The 19,378-nt window shown below is 41.3% G+C and overlaps 1 protein-coding gene across 7 annotated transcripts in view; it reads left to right on the forward strand.

Annotated features, from left to right (window-relative positions):
- The window catches only part of kiaa0825 (KIAA0825 ortholog), a 424,011-nt gene that overhangs the window by 180,359 nt on the left and 224,274 nt on the right, over window positions 1-19,378 (forward strand). For 4 of the 7 annotated variants that reach the window (XR_013886683.1, XM_080189112.1, XM_080189113.1 and 1 more), the window contains exons 15-16: window positions 1,323-1,553; window positions 7,145-7,547. Coding sequence is in view for 6 of the 7 variants with exons in the window: in XM_080189112.1 (XP_080045238.1) it covers window positions 1,323-1,553; window positions 7,145-7,547 (634 nt within the window). In the remaining variant the exon portion in view is untranslated. Of the gene's footprint in view, window positions 1-1,322; window positions 1,554-7,144; window positions 7,548-11,303; window positions 11,532-19,378 lie in introns of those variants that run through there. The other 3 variants (XM_080189116.1, XM_080189114.1, XM_080189117.1) reach the window with 2 other exon arrangements.

The raw sequence follows: 19,378 nt of genomic DNA on the forward strand, positions 1-19,378 counted from the left end.
GGAGGCCCCCCCTGCCGCGCACCCCCCCCCCCCCTCCCCGTTTTGACCCTCAGTTGCCTAGAAGAGTCTCTCCAGGCACTTGTCGCTGAATTTATAGGCACAACGCTTGTCCATTCTTGTAGCCATTGCTTGCCACAACAAGTCCTGAGTTGTAGAAAGTGAATGTGTGCAGGGGTGCCAATTGTATTTGATGCCCAGAGCTGCAGCTTGATGAGTTAATGGCAAGGTGGACAAATCCCATACCACCCTGCCACAATTTCCAATATGCTGCTCATTTATGCATATATAATGAGGTGAAAAATAGATAGTCCAGTGTGGCAATTTGACCCATCAGCCAGCAAGAACCATGCCAATTTCCCACTCGCCAGCATGCTTAGGGCAGAGTATTAGCACCACCAATATCCCCCCCCCCCCCACAAGCGGGTTCAAAGGCAGGGGGAGCATCTGACCCTGATGCAATTTCATGGTGTGGTGGGCAGGAATTCCAGCGGTAAACCCACCCTTTCACTTACTCAGGACCTTAACTGGCCAATTTTTAGGCTTGGACTGGAAGGTCCCATCAGATTTTCGGCACCTTGGTCTCGGACCTGGGAGCTATAGTCACAACTCTCTCTAGCGTACTCCCTGACGCTGCAATCACCCCTATCCCCTACCATGCCTCCCCTGAGATCCCCAAGACTCACCTTAAGATTGGCCCTGGGATTTTGTTCCAGGCAGAGCACTGTAATACCTCTTCTGGTCAGTGCATAGCTGTGCCTGTTCAGGTTGGAAGCTGTCGGCCAATTTTCCAAAGGAGAACAAAAGTCCTGTCAATAAAAGTTCAACTGAGCATGAAATGGTAATTAGCTTTTGAGAATTGGCAGGACTGGGACATGCACCAACTCTCTGGAAGACCCTCAGCACTTGCCATCCTGAATATTCTGTCTTAAGATTCCAGAGTTGAAAATTCAACCCTAGTTTTCAGCAGAGTGCACAGTTTCAGCTCATAACTGAAAAAAAAATTTAACAATTTCATTGCATTAAATGTTGAATATGCAGTTCTTTAGAAGTAAAGGGTCTAATTTTAACACTGTGCAAATGAGTGGGTTTTGAATTAATTAAAAACTTGCCAAAAGTGACTGCTTACTGTAACCAAACCTGAAATTGTTGCCCATCTTGTTAAAATGCAAATAAGTAATATGAAAGTAACGTGGACTCAAAGCTGTGATGAAATAATATTTGTACTATCAAAAAAAACTTACTTCCTTCACATTCTATTGTGTATGTATCTTGAATGCAGTATACATTACTTAACAAGTCTGAAGATTAACTAATGTTCTCAGCTTTTACAACTGCAGATAAATCAGAGGTACTGAGATGTCTGAACCACTACATATCCAATGCGAGCAAGACAATACTGAAGCAGGTCATCTCCTTGGTTCTCATGTGGCAAGCAGTAGAGCATCCTGTCACATACCACCATAAGCAAATGCTTCCTGAAAGTTTGCTCAGTAAAATTCCTAAAGAGTGGGATTATATACCAAGGGAATTTAAAAGAAGAGAAACCGGAAAAGGTAGGTATCTTTTTATTGAAGATGATAATATAAATTAAATGTCTTGTTGTTTGGTAATGACAATGAATCATGTGGATTCTAGCAATGTAGTTTTTTTAAATAATTGATTTACATAGGATGAAATAAATAAACATATTTGATTTGTGATCATAGAATCCCTATAGTGTAAATGGAGGCCATTTGGCCCATTGAGTCTACACCAAGTCGCCAGAGAGCATTCTACATAGGTCCATCCTCCTTGCCCTATACCTGTAACCCCATGCATTACCATGGCTAATCCATATAAGAACATAAGAACATAAGAACATAAGAAATAGGAGCAGGAGTAGGCCATCTAGCCCTTCGAGCCTGCCCCACCATTCAATAAGATCATGGCTGATCTGATAGTGGTTCAGTTCCACTTAGGCACCTGCTCCCCATATCCCTTAATTCCCTTATTCATCCGAAATCTATGTACCTGTGATTTAAACACATTTAACAAGGTAGCCTCCGCTGCTTCAATGGGCAGAGAATTCCAAAGATTCACTACCGTCTGAGAGAAGAAGTTCCTCCTCAACTCTGTTCTAAATTGACTCCCCCTTATTTTGAGGCTGTGCCCTCTAGTTCTTGTTTCCTTTCTAAGTGGAAATAATCTACCCTGTCTAGCCCCTTCATTATCTCATATGTCACTATGAGATCCCCCCACAGCCTCCTATACTCCAACGAGTACAGGCCCAATCTACTCAATCTCTCCTCAGAAGCTAACCCCCTCATCTCCGGAATCAACCTGGTGAACTTTCTCTGCACTCCCTCCAAGGCCAATATATCCTTTCGCAAATAAGGGGACCAAAATTGCACACAATACTCCAGTTGCGGCCTCACCAGTACCTTGTACAATTGCAGCAAGACCTCCTGCTTTTATACTCCATCCCTCTCGCGATAAAGGCCAATATTCCATTCGCCTTCTTGATCACCTTTGGACACTAAGGGGCAATTTATCATGCCAATCCACATAACCTGTGCATCTTTGGACTGCGGGAGGAAACTGGAGCACCTGGAAGAAACCCATGCAGACATGGGGAGAACATGCATTCTCCACACAGACAGTCACCCAAGTTCAGAATCAAACCCTTGTGCTGTGAGGCAACAGTGTTAACCACTGTGCCATCATGTTACCCTTTGTGAAATGTCTTCAGAGATTATGCTTAAACATTTTGTTAAAATGTTTGCAGGACATTTAATGTTAATTTTAGTTTTCATGAATTAAATTCATTTTTTGACAAAGTGGGGGCGATTCTCCCATTCTGAAGTAAGAATATAAGAACTAGGGGCAGAAGTAGTCCATCTGGCCCCTTGAGCTTGCTCCACCTTTCAATAAGATCGTGGCTGATCTTTTCGTGGACTCAATCCAATTAGCCATCCACTCACCATAGCCCTTAATTCCTTTATTGTTTAAAAATGTATCTATCTTTGCCTTAAAAACATTCAATGAGGTAGCCTCAACTGCTTCACTGGGCAGGGAGTTCCACAAATTCACTAGTCTTTGGGTGAAGAAGTTCTTCTTAGTCTTAAATCCGCTCCCCTTTATTTTGAAGCCACGCCCCCCCCAGTTCTAGTTTAACCTGCCAGTGGAAACAACTTTCCTGCTTCTATCTTATCTATTCCCTTCATCATCTTCTATGTTTCGACAAAATCTCCCCTCATTCTTCTGAATTCCAACAACTATAACCCCAGTCAACTCAGTCTCTCCTCGTAAGCCAACCTCTCAACTCCAGAATCAACCTAGTGAATCTCCTCTGCACCCTCTCCAATGCCGGTATACCCTTTCTCAAGTTAGGAGACCAAAACTGCACACAGTACTCCAGATGTAGCCTCATCAGCACCTTATGCAGCTGCAACATAACCTCCCTGTTTTTAAACTCCATCTCTCTAGCAATGAAGGACAAAATTCCATTTGCCTTCTTAATTACCTGCTGCATCTGCAAGTCAGCTCTTTGTGATTCTTGCACAAGGTCCCTCTGCACAGCAGCTTGCTGCAATTTTTTACCATTTAAATAACGTTCCATTTTGCTGTTAGTCCTACCAAAATGGATGACGTCACATTTACCAACATTGTACTCCATCTGCCAGACCCTTGCCCACTCACTTAGACCCGCTAATTTTTTGGTGGGTCGGGTCGGGAGATGCGCGTGTCCGCCGATTTGTGGGATTCAAGCATGTATTCCTGACACATGCGTGTCTCCCACCACCGAAAATCCGACGCAGTCGGGACCGCACAGTAAATTGGTGGGAACACCAAGTAAATAATTTTAATCTATTTTTAATGTTATTTGAATGTCATTATTGGGCCTGGATGGAAATCTGTGGGGTGGAGGGATAAGGGGGTCAGTAATGTTGTGGGATGGGGCAATATCTGTGGGGCTGGGAGAGGCATTGTCCGTCCAAGAGTGATGTGGCGGGGAGCCGCATTCTATCTTTTTTTTATGCACACGTGCAGTTGGAGGCGCCGATCAGAACTGCAGCATTTCAGCATGCGCTAAGCTCCATCCAAGGCTTCTGCAGCGCGATTCAGAGTAGCTGATACTTTTTTTCAGGCAGACTGCAAATGGAGGACCTGAGAATGGGTCTAAAAGTTGAATCTGAAACACTCCCAGTTTCAAGTCCGCCCAGCACTTCGACTCAAAATGGTAAAATAGGGCCCTGTGTGGGGGATTTCAATGTCCATCACTGAAAACGCTCAGTCATACTACCACTGACTGAGCTCGCCACATCCTAAAGGCCATAGCTGCTTGACAGGGCCTTCGGCAGCTGGTGAGGGAACCAACCATATCCTTGTCAACCTGCTTGTGGCAGTGATAGTGGGAGTGATTACCGCACAATCCTTGTGGAGACAAAGCCTTGTCTTCACATTGAGGTTACCCTTCATTATGGTTGAGTAGCACTACAACCATGCTCAAACACATCTAATAACTCAAGACTGGGCACACGAGGCGCTGTGGGCCATCATCAGCAACAGAAGTGCATTCAATCACAATCTGTACCTCCCAGCCCAGTACATCCCCCACCCTTATCATTACCACCAAGCCAAGGCATCAGTCTTGTTCAATGAACAGTGCAGGAGGACATGCCAAGAGCAATACCAGGCACACCTAAAATTGAGGTGTCAACATGGTGAAGCTTTAAATCAAAAACACTTGCATGCCAAGTAGCATAAGCAACAAGCAATAGACAGAGCTAAGCAAATCCACAACCAATGGATCACTCCATGTTACATCAAGAAACGATTGAAGGCATTTTGTACTGCAAAGTCTATGGGCCCTGACAATATTCCAGTCAGAGTAATAAAGATATGCTCAGGAAAGTGCTCAGCCCCCAGTCAAGCTGTTCCAGTACAGCTACAATACTGACATGTACCCATCAATTTGAAAAAATGCCGAGTTTGAGATAAAAAGCAGGCCACATCAACCCAGTCAATTACTGTTCTCTCAATCTACTCTCAATCATCAGTGAAGTGACGGAAGAGGTAATCAACAGTGCTATCAGTCAGATTTACTTAACAAAAATCTGCTCACTGATGAGTCAATGACCCTGAATTCACTACAGTCAATGGAAATCAGGGGAGAAACTCTGTTCTGATTGGAGTCGTACATGGCACAAAGGAAGATTGTTGTGCTGGTTGGAGATCAATTATCTAAGCTCCAAGACATTATTGCAGATTCCTCAGGGTGGTCCCAGGCCCAGCCATCTTCAGCTTCTTCATCAATGGCTGCCCTTCCATCATAATGTCAGAAGTAGAGATGTTTGCTGATGATTGCACAATGTTCTGCATCCTTTGTGACTCCTCAAATATTGTAGCTGTCCATATTCAAATGCAGCAAGATCTGAGCAATATCCAGGGTTGAACTGACAAGTGGCAAGTAACATGTGGGCCACACAGTGCCAGGCAACGACCATCTCCAACAAAAGAGAATCTAACCATTGCCTCTTCAGTGGCATGACCATCACTGAATTCTCCACTATCAACATCCTTGGTGTTACGATTGATCAGAAACTGAACTGGTCTAACCATATAAATATTGTTACCACAACAGCAGGTCAGAAGCTAGGTATCGTGTTATGAGTGACTCATCACCTGACTACCCAAAGCCTGTCCACCATCTACAAGGCACAAGTCAGGAGCATATTGGAATACTTTGCACTTGCCTGGATGAGTGCAGCTCAGTAAGAAGTCTCACAACAGCAGGTTAAATTCCAACAGGTTTATTTGGTAGTAAACGCCACTAGCTTTCGGAGCACTGCTCCTTCGTCAGGTGAGTGGGGAGTTCTGTCGCTCCAACAGTACTCAAGAAGCTTGATACCATCTAGGATAAATAAGCCCACTTTGTGAGCATGCCTTCCACAAACATTCACTCATTCCACTACCACTGGTCTGTAGCAACAGTGTGTACCATCTACAGGATGCACTGTAGGAACTCACTTAGGCGACACCTTCCAAAGCTACAATTGTTACCATCTAGAAAGGCAAGGCATCTGACACATAGGAACGTCATCACCTGGAAGTTCCCCTCCAAGCCACTCACCATCCTGAAAATATATCACCATTTGGAAATATGTCACCACTTGGAAATATATCACCATTCGTTCACTGTTGCTGGTTCAAATTCTTGGAGCTCCTTCTCTAACAACATTGTGGATATACCTTCACAGTAACTGCAGAAGTTCAAGAAGGTAGCTCACCCACCTTAGCTAGGACAATTTAGGGATGGGCAGTGAATGCTGGCCTAGCCAGTGAAGCTGATATCCCATCAATAATTTTTTTTGAATTACTTTAATTTGAACTTTCTATGCCAGGTGAAAACTGGGCTGGTGGGCAGTTAAAATGTAGCAAGGCATTTACTCACAGCTTTTCCACCCAAATCAGATCATATTTTACATTGCAGATGGCAAGAACAACTTCCCATGCATATGGAAACCTCGTTAATTATACTATTGGAAAATAATATATATATGGTTAAGGGGAAAAGGTGGGGAATGTGATTAGGAAGGATGCCCTTTTGGAAACCAGTGCCAACTCAATGAATGGTTTCTTCTGCATTGTAACAATTTTGTGATTCTGATTCTGTGAGATCAGTCTGAAATAGTATCATCCAGGTAGCCTAACTGTCAGTTTCGTAGTAGGTCAGGTCTACCTAGAAGACACCCTGGCAGTTAAGTTTTTAAAATGATTTTTAGATTTCTTTGTGGGTCACTGAAAAGCTGAGATTTCACTTGCACACTCTCATGGTCCTTGGCAGTCATCTTCTTCCACCTGAGCCACCTCTGTTCCTCCCTCCTTCCTTCCCAGACAGTAAATTCTGCTTGCTTGGAGTTAGAAATGAGTCCCTGGAGTTAAAAACTCTCTGTGCCTTTAAATGTCAGTTTGTCACTTGCCTAGGCCCCTCACACAGAACAATCCACCCCATGATAAAATCAGGATCTGTACACACAAAATTACTCTGATAAAAAATTTAAAATAAACAAAATATTAATTTGCTGTTGGTATATAGGGACTCAGTTTGCAAGATGTGTTACAATAATAACACTAATTATCTTCATTAATATTTTCCTTTCAGATTTGACAGAACTTATAGCTCAGGCTGTTTCCGTTGTAATTGGGAACCTGCCTGCAGCAATTGCTTCATTGCCTTCTACAATTAAATACCTCTTCAACTTAGCAGAAACAAAACTTCATAACAACATTCCTGAGCTCCAGAAATCATGCCTTTTTTGTTATGTTATGACTATTTGCCAAACCCTGGAAGATGGAAATGCCGTAGAGCTTTTGACAAGTGTTACAATAGATAGATGGAGTAAAGATAAACTGGGTTTGTTGAGTGAATGTCTTCAGAGCATTATGGGACAGCAAAAGGAAAGTCCCAAACCAATAATACAGAAGGTCATCAATTGTCTGGAGAAACAGAAGCCTAAGTGGATTGATGCCCAACTACAAAAAGCAAGAGAATTGTGCACAGAACAGTAAGTGACTATTGTAGTATTCAGCATTATAATATTGTTCAAAGATATATATTTATAAATAGCTTGTCAGTTCACTTCAATATATTAACATTTTAGTACAACTGAAGCTACAGAATGCAGACTTGAAAAAGTGTTGCAAGTCAATCGAGTTTTAAAATTTATTTGGATAGAGGGCCAATTATTTTAGTAGATCCACATTTAGTAGTATTGATAGTTTCATGTATGATCACAAACCACCCTTTCCTCCTTTAATGACTGCTAACTATTTTCAGTTATCATTGTTTCAAAATATATAAGATGAAGCACAAGTCTTCATCAATTTTCATTTGTCATTGTGCAATATTTTTAATATTTAAAACTAAACTAATTTCTCAGGTTGAGTTTGGGGATGGCTGTAAGACAGAATTAAAGATAGTGTGTAGAAAGGATGACATGCATATGGGTGAAATGGAATATAGTATAAAAGTAGTGAGGTATTTCTGCCACTGCACAAAACATTTGTGAGACTGCTCTTAGAATATTGTGTATTGAGGAGGGATGTAATTGCATTGGAGGCAGCTCAGAAGGGGTTTGCTAGATTGATTCCAGAGATGAGGGTGAATTTTCCCATTCCACCTTCCAGAGGAATCAAAGCAGGCGAGGGGCAGTTGACCTCGGGCTGAATTTTTCAATTTCAGGGCGACTGCAGCCAGAAAGTCCTACCCAAGGGGTTTGACTTAAGAACATAAGAAATAGGAGCAGGAGTAGGCCATCTAGCCCTTCGAGCCTGCCCGCCATTCAATAAGATCATGGCTGATCTGTCGTGGCTCAGTTCCACATTCCCGCCCTCTCCCCATAACCCTTAATCCCCTCTCTTATCAAAAACCCATCAACCCGCGTCTTAAAAATATTTAGCGAGGCAGCCTCCACCACTTCAACGGGCAGAGAATTCCAGAGATTCACCACCCTTTTATGAAGAGAGATTGGGCAGTTTAGGCCTATACTCCGTGGAGTTTAGAAGAATGAGAGGAGATATAATTGAGGTGTACAAGATGATAAGGGAGATTGACAAAGTAGATGTAGAGAGGATATTTCATCTTGTAGGGCAATCTAGAATAAGAGGTCATAGTTTTAGGATAAGGGGTAGCAGATTTAAAACAGAAATGAGGAGAAATTACTTCTCTCAAAGGGTTATGATTCTGTGGAATTCGCTGCCCCAGAGCATGGTGGATGCTGGGACTTTGAGTAAATGTAATGAAAAGTACAGGTTTGAAGGGCAATGGTGAACAGACAGGTAAGTGGAGTTGAAGCCGAGATCAGATCAGCCATGATCATATTAAATAGCTCATGCATTTGGTATCCTCTCTCCTAGTTCTTATGATTCTTATGATTCAGGGCCAGGGAGAGAAATCATGTGTGCTGTTATGGATCCTGTATCCTACCCACTTTACCCCTCCATCTGAATTAAGTGGAGCCAGTTGATACATAGCTGCTTCAATGATTCTTTGAATTGGAAACTGTCCCATTGAAATCAACTGGATTGACTTAAGTCAAAAATGATTGCCTTGAATTTAAAAAAAATGCCCATTAATTTGTTGCCACATGAATAACATAGGACCTTAACTTACAATGAATAAATGGTGATTGATCATTGATTTTTATCTCAAATGCAACTTTTCTGACATAACTGGAAATATTTTTGGATGTGGATTCATATGTGTTCACTGGAATATTGCTGCATGATTTTTTTCTCAATGATGCAGAACAATTTATATAAAGCTGGCCAGTTGAAGATAATCTGTCACATTGTGGTTTCTTGCATAGCAACATGTAAGTGCCCTGATTGCAGATCAAAGATAATGGTAGGGATTCCAGAACTGAAGTCCTGGCCATTCTCATGCTCGATAGCCAAGTTTCTTGACCTCTTCCCATTTGAGGGTAGTCCTTCCCAATTTCCTTTGTCTCAATGACAGCCCTTCCTGACCCCTTCCCTCTTGAGAGCCAAGCTTTCTGACCATCTCTTGCTCAATGGCAGCCCTTCTCTACTTGCTGTCTCTTGATGGCAGCCCTTCATGAGCTCCTGCTGCTCAAACATGGCCCTTCCTGATCTCCTCCCACTCAACATTCCTTTCCTCAGCACTTACTCACAGCAAGTGCTCAGGAGAGAGTAATCAAGCAGAAAAGAGTGAGAAAAGCAGTTGAGGAGATCAGAAAGCTTGGCCATCAAGTAGGAGGATCAGGGTGTTTACCATTAAGCAGTGGGACTGAAGGATGTGCTTGCCATATCCTCTGCTACAGGCACCCAGCAAACACATTTCTCCACAGATGAGGTGAGCCATAAAATGAGGGGAACCTGGCACATCCTACTTGGCTAATGATCTGGAGTGTAGACCATTCCAATTGTCAGGCTACTTGACCATGATTGTTGTTGTTCTAGCACTATGTGCAAATATTTGCTTGATTCTGGGCCCCCTTAGAGCACACAGGCTTCAGCTTTTTGCACCCAGTGCATTCACCTCAACTGAGCCTTAGTACCATTATTATAGAAAACCACCCCAAGATGCTTCAATCGTAAGTACTCGGGTCAGTGGAGAATTCAAAGGATTTTTATTTGTCTATTGTTGACATTTTACTTCATTTGTTTTCATCAGTTAATATTCATGTTAGGATTTGTATTGCTCCACACACTATAAATTTAGCCTCTTCAACAATCTTGTAAGATGGGCACTGGCTATCTTCTCATCCTGCAAGCATGATGCAATAATAGAATGGATAATGACTATCCTCATCAGATCATTGTTTGCAGAGAATCGGGCCAAAGGCTGCCACTTTCATATCTGAAATGTGACTACCTCAAAGTACCCTGGAAAGGCGAAGTGTCTCAAATTTTGAGCAACAGATTTTGCAAGCCATTTCATGCTACTAATATGCAGTTACTACACTTGTGATATGTTCCATTATCAGTATAATATCATAAGAACATAAGAAATAGGAGCAGGATTGGACCACATGGCCCATTGAGCCTGCTTCATCATTCAGTACAGCCGTAGTTGATCCAGCCATCCTCCATATCCCATAATTTCCTGAGAGACCAAAAATCTGTCTATCCTAGCCATAGTCTCTTGGGAATTAAGAGAAATGAAAAGAAAGCGGGAAAATGGAGTTGAAGCTCAAGATCAACCATGACGCTGCCAACAGCCCCAAAAGATGTTCTACTTATCACACAATCATGCAAAATCGTGTGTGAATATCAGTGCCAGTGTGATGCCAGTGATTGGCTGATAGAATCAAAGAGCTTGATCCTTAAATTGTTCATAATAGACAGAATATATAGACAGCATGCAATCAGCCCATGTTTGCAAACTAAAAACAAAACTATTAGACGTGATTTGGCAATTGAGCAGCACTTGCTGAACACTCTGAGTGTGCTGATAGCTACATAACAAAAGTTTAAGGTAGTTAATGAAGCTCATAATGTGCATCATTTACACTTGCTACAAGTGACGTACATTCATATACATGGACTTGTTCTCTGCAAACAAAAGCATGTTCAAGTCATGTGCATTTTATGAATTATTCAGTGTTTTGGGGACCTATAATTCCCATTGCTTTCTCCATGCCAACACCTCAGTCAATCAGAATTGATTTGCCAACCAGTTAGCATCCTTTCATCATGTAGTATAAATTGTTGTGATCATTTGAATTCTGGCATTTTTGCATTTTTCTAATGCGTGCAAGCTAAAATGCTGAGACAAAATGTCTCTCTTTTCATAGCAGCATTGGACTAAGGAGCAGGAGCAGGCCATTTGGCCCTTCAAATCTACACTGTCGTTCAGCAACACCATGACTGATCTGGTTGTGATCTCAACTCCACTTTCCTGTTTGTCCCTTTCCCCCCCCCCCCCACCCCCAAAAACCTTTGATTCCTTTGCCTATCAAAAAATGTGCCTAACTCAGCCTTGAATAAATTCAATGGCCCAAACTCCACTACATTCGGGGAAGAGAATTCCAAAGACCCTCATCTCTGTATTAAAAGGTAAACCTTTTATCTGTAAACTGTGTCCCTTGGTTTCTTTCTCTCCCACGAAAGGAAACACTCAAGTCCCCTCAGGATTTTGTATTTTCAGTAAGATCACCTTTCATTCTTCTAAACTCCAGTGTGTTTAGGCCCAAATTGTTCAACCTTTCTTCATAAGATTAGCACTTCATACCAAGAAAATAGTCAAGTGAACCTTTTCTGACCTGCTTCAAACCAATTATATCCTTTTTCAAATATGAAGATCAGTACTGTCCACAGTATTCCAGATGTGGTCTCACTAAGGCCTTGCATAGCTGCAGTAAAACTTCCTACTTTTTTATTTCATTCTTCTTGCAATAAATGGCAACATCCCATGTGGTTTTCTAATCACTTGCTGTACCTGCATACAGATTTTTGTGATTCAGGGATTATGTTCCATAGCTGTTTAATCCTGAACTATTAAAAAAAGGCACTTGTATTTGTATAGCACCTTTCATGACCACAGGATGTCTAAAAATGCTTCACATTCAATGATAAGTAGTCACTGTTGTAATATAGGAACATTGCTACTTTATGATTACAAAGTTGATCCAACCACCTGGAACACTTTTTTTAATTGTTCAGTTGTAATTTTGGTATGTTACTTGAAGTGTCATGCGAAGAAAAAACGCATGTTAGAATCACATAGAAGAATTGTATTATTCAACAAATTGCATCATACATGGATTGCTTAAATATGTTTTTTTATATATGCAATGTATGAGTCATTACCAGTCTAGCCAATCTTCCTTGTATAATTTTGTGAGATAGGGTAGTGTGGGTATTTTATAACATGGATTGGTTCACTTCTATATTAAAAAATGCAGTATGTTTAACATTGGAGAAAACGGCAGCAGGATGCATCACCTGCCTCTGTATATTTTGTAGTAACATTATTGTTCATTAAAATAACTTTCAGTCTGAAGTATCGTCTCAGTGGTAAACCCATCAGTCAGTATCCTAAAATAAATATGCAGTTCAGAATCTGAAGAAATGCCTGACTTTGCAAAGTAATTTATCCAAGAAAAGATTATTGTTTTCCATCATAGTGACCCTGACTTGGCTGGCTGGGTGCATACATAGATTAAGATGAATGCAGTTATTCCTTGGCTGAGGACTGCCTCTTTCAGGCCACATTCTCTCTAATGACATGATTGATAGGCTGTCCCAAATCTACAGAGGAACTCATTAATCATTGGTGTGACTGAATACAATCATCTGCTTCACCTGCAAAGTGATAGACAGAAAAGGATACAATTCAGGTGCTGACATGATGTACTGATTGGTCAGAGGCCTCAACTTTTTCAATGTCAGTCTGCAAGATTCCTGATAAATGACATAGTTTGTTCTACCCTTCTGTTCTGAAAACAAGACATGGTGTCCTTTCACAATTATTGAGCCAGTATTTAACAAACAAAGAGAAATTTGAATATTTAAAATTCTGCTTTGACGTAACTTTTTTCTTATTTGTATTATACCTACAAAATTTCCATCAGCATATACTTATATACACTTTAGATTATTCCTTTTTATTACTCTGTTTTGTTTATCCCTTATTTTGTCATCATTCACCTTGAAAGACCATCCTTTCAAGCTGAAGGGAATGTTATCAGATTCCGCTATCATTTTCTGTATTTCAACAGACAAGTGTTAGTCTGTTTATTCTCTTTACACTGGACTATGGTGCTAAATGTGAACACACAGTGCCATACCTATGGGTAAAAATGACAATATAATTTAATCTAATTCAAATTAAGTGATTGTTATATGAGGCAACTTAATTAAAAAAAATTCTTTGGGCTTTTTTGTGTTTGTTTACATTCTGAATAAGTGTATGCTACTATTATTTTCATTGTTATTAAGTTTATAATGGTTGAATGTATCAAAACATAGGTTGAGGCCATGAGGCCTGTGAAAACAAGAATGAGATTTTTCAAATTGTGGTGTTGTTGGATTATCAGCCATATCAGTGAGAATAGGAGTGATAAGTGAATGGGACTTAATGCGAGTTAGGATATCAGCAGAAGAGTTTTGAATGAGCTCAAGTTTATGCAGGGTGGAAGTGGGAGACCAGGGAGAACATTGGAATGCTGAAGTCTAAAGGTAACAAAGGCATGGATAAAGGTTTCAGTAGGAGATAAACTGATATTGTGAATGTTAAAGTAGGCAAGTTTTAATGATGGAAGAGATACTAAGATTAAATATCACCTCAGGGTCAATAAAGTCAAGCTTTGTGAGTATTGTTGCAGATTCATTTATCCAGGCAAGTTGCTTGTGCGTTGTAGATGGTGGACAGGCTTTGGTGGGTCACAAGGTGAATTACTACACAGGATTCCTAGAATCTGACCTGGTCTGGTAGCCTCAGTATTTATATGGTTAGTTCAGTTCAGTTTCTAGTCAAAGGTAAAACTCAGGATGCTTTCCCACTCATCTTTGTGTCATCCGCAAACTTTGTTACCCTACACTCAGTCCCCTGCTCCAGATCGTCTATGTATGTGGTAAACAGCTGAGGCCCCAGTACCGATCCCTGCGGCACGCCACTAGTCACCAACTGCCAACCGGAAAAGCACCTATTTATTCCAACTCTCTGCTTTCTGTTAGATAGCCAATCCTCAATCCACCCTAACACTTCACCCCCAACTCCGTGTACCTTAATCTTATGCAGCAACCTTTTGTGAGGCACCACATCCACCGGCTCCCCTCTGTCAACCGCACTCGTTACATCTTCATAAGAGGAGGAACTTCTTCACTCAAAGGGTGGTGAGTCTCTGGAATTCTCTGCCCGTTGAGGTGGTGGAGGCTGCCTCGCTAAATATTTTTAAGACGCGGGTTGATGGGTTTTTGATAAGCGAGGGGATTGAGGGTTATGGGGAGAGGGCGGGAATGTGGAACTGAGCCACGACAGATCAGCCATGATCTTATTGAATGGCGGGGCAGGCTCAAAGGGCTAGATGGCCTACTCCTGCTCCTATTTCTTATGTTCTTATGTTGATAGTGGGGCTTTCAGTGATGGTAATACCACTGATGGGGTAATGGTTAGATTCTGTTTTGTTAGAGGTGATCATTGCCTGGCACTTGAGGGGTCCAAATGTTACTTGCCACTTTTCAGCCCAAACCTGGATAGTATTCAGATATTTCTGCATTTGAACATGGACAGCTCAAGTATCTGAGGAATCGCAAAAGGTGCTGAACATCATGCAATCATTAACCCCAGTATTTATATAACTAGTTCAGTTCAGTTTTTGGTCGATGGTAACTCCCAAGGTGTTGATAGTGAGGGATTCAACAATGGTAATGCCATTAAATTTCAAGGGGCGATGGTTAGATTCTTGTTAGAGATGATCATTGCCTGGCATTTGTACAGAGTGAACATTACTTGTCATTTGTCAACTCAAGCCTGAATGTTGCCTGGTTCTTGTTGAATTTGGACATGGACGGTTGAGTCGAGAGTAGTGCTGAACACTGCACAATTGTCAGTGAACATACCCACTTCTGACCTTTTGATGGAAGAAAGGTCACCGATGAAGCAGCTGAAGATGGTTGGACCCAGGAAACTAACCTGAGGAATTCCTGTACTGATTCCTGGAACTGAGATGAGCAATCTCCAATAATCACAAGCATCTTCCTTTGTGCTAAGTATGATTCTAACTAGTGGAGAGTTTTGCCCCTGCTCTTCATGGACTCCAGTTTTGCTAGGATTTCTTGATGCCGCACTCAGTCAAATGCTGCTTTGATGTCAAGGCCAATCACACTCATCTTACCCCTGGAGTTCAACTCTTTTGTCCATGTTTGAACTAAGGATGTAATGAGGCCCGGAGCTGAGAGGCCCTGATGAAACCAAAACTGAGCATCAGTGAGCAGGTTATTGCTAAGCAGGTGCTGCTTGATAGCACTGTTGATGACCCCTTCCATCACTTTACTGACAATTGAGAGTAGACTGACGGGAGGGGTGGTGATTGACCAGGTAGCATTTGTCCTGCTTTCTGTTTAGAGGACATACATGGGCAATTTTACACATTGCCAGGTAGGTGCCAATGTTATAGCTGTACTAGAACAGCTTGGCTCTGAGCTGGGCATGTCCTAGAGTTTCAGTATTATAGCCAGATTATTGTCAGGTCCCATAACTTTTGCAGTATCCAATGTCTTCAGCCATTTCTTCATATCATGTGGAGTGAATTGAATGGACTGAAGACTGGCATCTGTGATTCTGGGGTCATCCTGTGGGGGCTGAAATAAGAACATAAGAACATAAGAAATAGGAGCAGGAGTAGGCCATCTAGCCCTTCGAGCCTGCCCCGCCATTCAATAAGATCATGGCTGATCTGTCGTGGCTCAGTTCCACTTTCCCGCCCTCTCCCCATAACCCTTAATCCCCTCTCTTATCAAGAACCCATCAACCCGCTTCTTAAAAATATTGAGCGAGGTAGCCTCCACCACTTCAACGGGCAGAGAATTCCAGAGATTCACCACCCTTTGAGTGAAGAAGTTCCTCCTCAACTCCGTTCTAAACCGCCTCCCCTTTATCTTGAGGCTGTGCCCCCTAGTCCTATTCACTCAGCACTTCTGTCGATATGCATGGATATGTAATTAGCTATACTGTGTGAGATTGCGCTTGGACAGCCATCTCTCCCCCCAAGTGAAAATCACTCATTTCCGCTCCACCCTCTACCTTATACTCCAGAACTAAAGGTATTGACCGATGTTTTCTTTATTCATAGGATATGAAAGTCTCTGGCAATGCTAACATTTGTTGCCCAAAATTTCAATCCATGTGGTGCTTTTAGAAATGGAGTTCCAGGATTTCGATCCAACATCAGTAACAAAAGGGATGATCATGTGCAGCAAAAGTAGATGGTAATGGAACAAGTAATGAAACAAAAGGTGGAGGATTTGAAAATGGAAATATCAAAATGATCACCAATGGTTACCATCTGAAGAAAATGTGTTTAGGGGGAGAGGAGGGTGAGGGGGATTAGAGAAAGTATTGAATTCAGTGTCTAGTCTGAAAAGCTGTAAATTGCTGAATGAAAAATAGGTGCCGTTCCTTCAGCTTACATGAAGCTTCATTAGAGAAGTCAGGTGTCACAATCTTGGAGTAACAGCTATTTAGGATTGAGATGAGAAGAAATGTCTTCTCTCAGAAGTTTGTGAATCTTTGGAATTACCTACCCCAAAGAGCTATGGACACTCAATCGTTACATATATTCAAGACAGAGATTGGTAGAACATTGGCACTAAGGGAAGTAAAGGATATGCGGATGGTGCCAGTGAGGTTGAGTTACAGTGTAAGATCAGTCATGATCTTATTGAATAGCAGAGAAGGTGCAAAGGGCTGAATGGCATACTTTTGTTACAAATTTAATAATTCTTATGTTTGTAGTGTAGGAGATTGAGGACAGAAGTCAGAGTTGGAGTTGATTCATTTTTGGAAGAATATGCGCTTTATTCATATTTGATTTGAAATGTTAATACTGTTTCTGAACAGTTTCTGTCATAAATACTAGATACTGCCAGACTTGCTGAAGTTTTCCAGCACTTTCTATTTTATTTCAGATTTCCAGCATCTGCAGTATTTTGATTTTATTATATAAGTCAATAGATGTTTCATCTGCGAGGAGTGTTTGGGGCCTTGAATGATAAGGGGAGGAGGTAAAAGGGCATGTGTTGCATTTGTATGGTAAAATGCCTTCAGAAAGGGATGGGATGCTGTGGTTGATTAAGGAATGGACCAGGGTCTCACAGAGAGAATGGTCCCTTCAGAATGTTGGAAAGGCAGGGGAAGATTGGTGGTGGCTTCATGCTGGAATTGTCAGAAATGGCAGAAGATGATCTATTGAATGTGGAGACTGATATGAGAACCCTATTTTGGTTGTGGAAAAGAGAATTAGTAAGAAGTGTGCAAAATGAAATGGGCATTGTCATGGACCTGGTCAGCCACAGTTGAGGGGAATCTTTGATTATGGAAAAAGGAAGACATGTTTGAAGAATTACAATCCCAGCTGTTGTTAATACTGAACAAGTCAGATCCCAGAGTGAAAACTGGCTTGACAGACTTTAACTTTTTTTTTCAACTTATGGGAGAACATTCCTGAACGATTTCACAAGAGTCTACTTATGAATGTTTAATACAACTAATAAAATATCTATTAAAACAAAAAAAGTGAATTATATTGCAATAGTCAAAAAGGTTGGAAAGATCTCAATACAAACACTCCACTGGGTGCTTCAGTTTCTTCCCACAGTCCGAAAGATGTGCTGGTTAGGTGCATTAGCCATACTAAATTCTCCCTCAGCGAACCTGAAAAGACACCGGAGTGTGGCGGCAAGGGGATTTTCACAGTAACTTAATTGCAGTGTAATGTAAGTCTACTTGTGACACTAAAAAATAAACTTCAAACTTCACTTTTACTAAACCACGTACTCCAATTCAAGATTGCAGGGAGTCAGAGCCTATCTCAACAGATACTGAGTACTAGGCAGAATACAACCAGGATAGGATGCCAGTCCATCATTGGACACAAGCACACACTGTTTACCATCGCCAATCCACCTAACCTGCACGTTTTTGGACTGTAGGAGGAAACCAGAACATCTGGGGAGAGCATACAAACTCCACATAAAAAAAACCCAAGACTGGAATCAAACCAGGTCTCTGGAACTGTGAGGCAGCAGCACTAACCACTCTGCCACCGTGTCACCCTTAATACAAACACAAAGAGATAATTTAAATGCCCACTATTCCCTTATTCTGCAAAATCTTTGCTGACACATAAACCAGTGAAGTGGTACTGCAAGGGTTTCATAAATGATTCTTGTTTGGAACTGGCACAGTGAATAGTTTTCTTCTGGTGAATTCTTGAGCATTCAATTAATGCTGCTCAGCCAAGTTGTATCTCTACCTGAGACACCCAAAATCCTTTCTTGTCTTTCTGACACACCTAGTAAACTCTTTCGTCTTAACTCCTGTCTTTTTTTTGTCTTTGTCACTGGATCACTGTCACTAGGCAGCAGTAAAACTTCTTCTACTTTTTTGTTTTGTTTCCAGAATCACTGAACTTCCAACCCTTTTTAACTCTTCTCTTTCACTTGAGGGGTTGTAACACCTCATTAGAAATGTATACACAAACAAATCCAAAAGACCTGAAGCATTTCCGTCATAAGACTATCCTAGCACCCAGATGTGAAGGTTCATATGTAAAACATAAATGAAACTAAAAGCAATTTTGCCTTTCTCAACACATATATACAAATTAAAGTTAAAATTTACATTATTCATAACTGAAGCTTTGGTATGTAAGGTGGTACCATCAAAACAGAATACTCAGAGATGGAGAAACTGTAAGAATGGAAAGGAGAGCTTACAGGATGTGAGTTGTGGGGCATGTAGTCAAGGTGGCTGAAGGAGTCAGTGGGCTTATCTTGAACATTGGTAAATGATAAAAGCAGTGAAATCAGAGATGGGAACAGGCGATGATTGACCACGGGAAGGCAAGGGAAAGGAAATTATTATCAGAGTTAATCTAGTTTGCCAGTTTGAGGCAATAAGGGGAAACAACAGCAATACATTCGTTGAAGTGGTGGAAAAAGACATGAGGTGGGGACCTAAGTAGGACTGGAATAAAGGATGTTCCACGTGTCCCTTAAAAGATAGGCATAACCATATCCAATTTGCATTTCCATGGCAATGCCTTTTTGGAAGAAAGGAATGGAGTTAAAGAGTTGTTATTGTGAAATCAAGTTTAATTAGACAGAGGATGGTGGCATTGGATTGCGGACAGGTTGAATTTCTGTTCAA

This window comes from Carcharhinus amblyrhynchos, chromosome 5 (assembly GCF_965287045.1).
Source record: "Carcharhinus amblyrhynchos chromosome 5, sCarAmb.v2.hapA, whole genome shotgun sequence".
Classification (NCBI taxonomy): domain Eukaryota; kingdom Metazoa; phylum Chordata; class Chondrichthyes; order Carcharhiniformes; family Carcharhinidae; genus Carcharhinus; species Carcharhinus amblyrhynchos.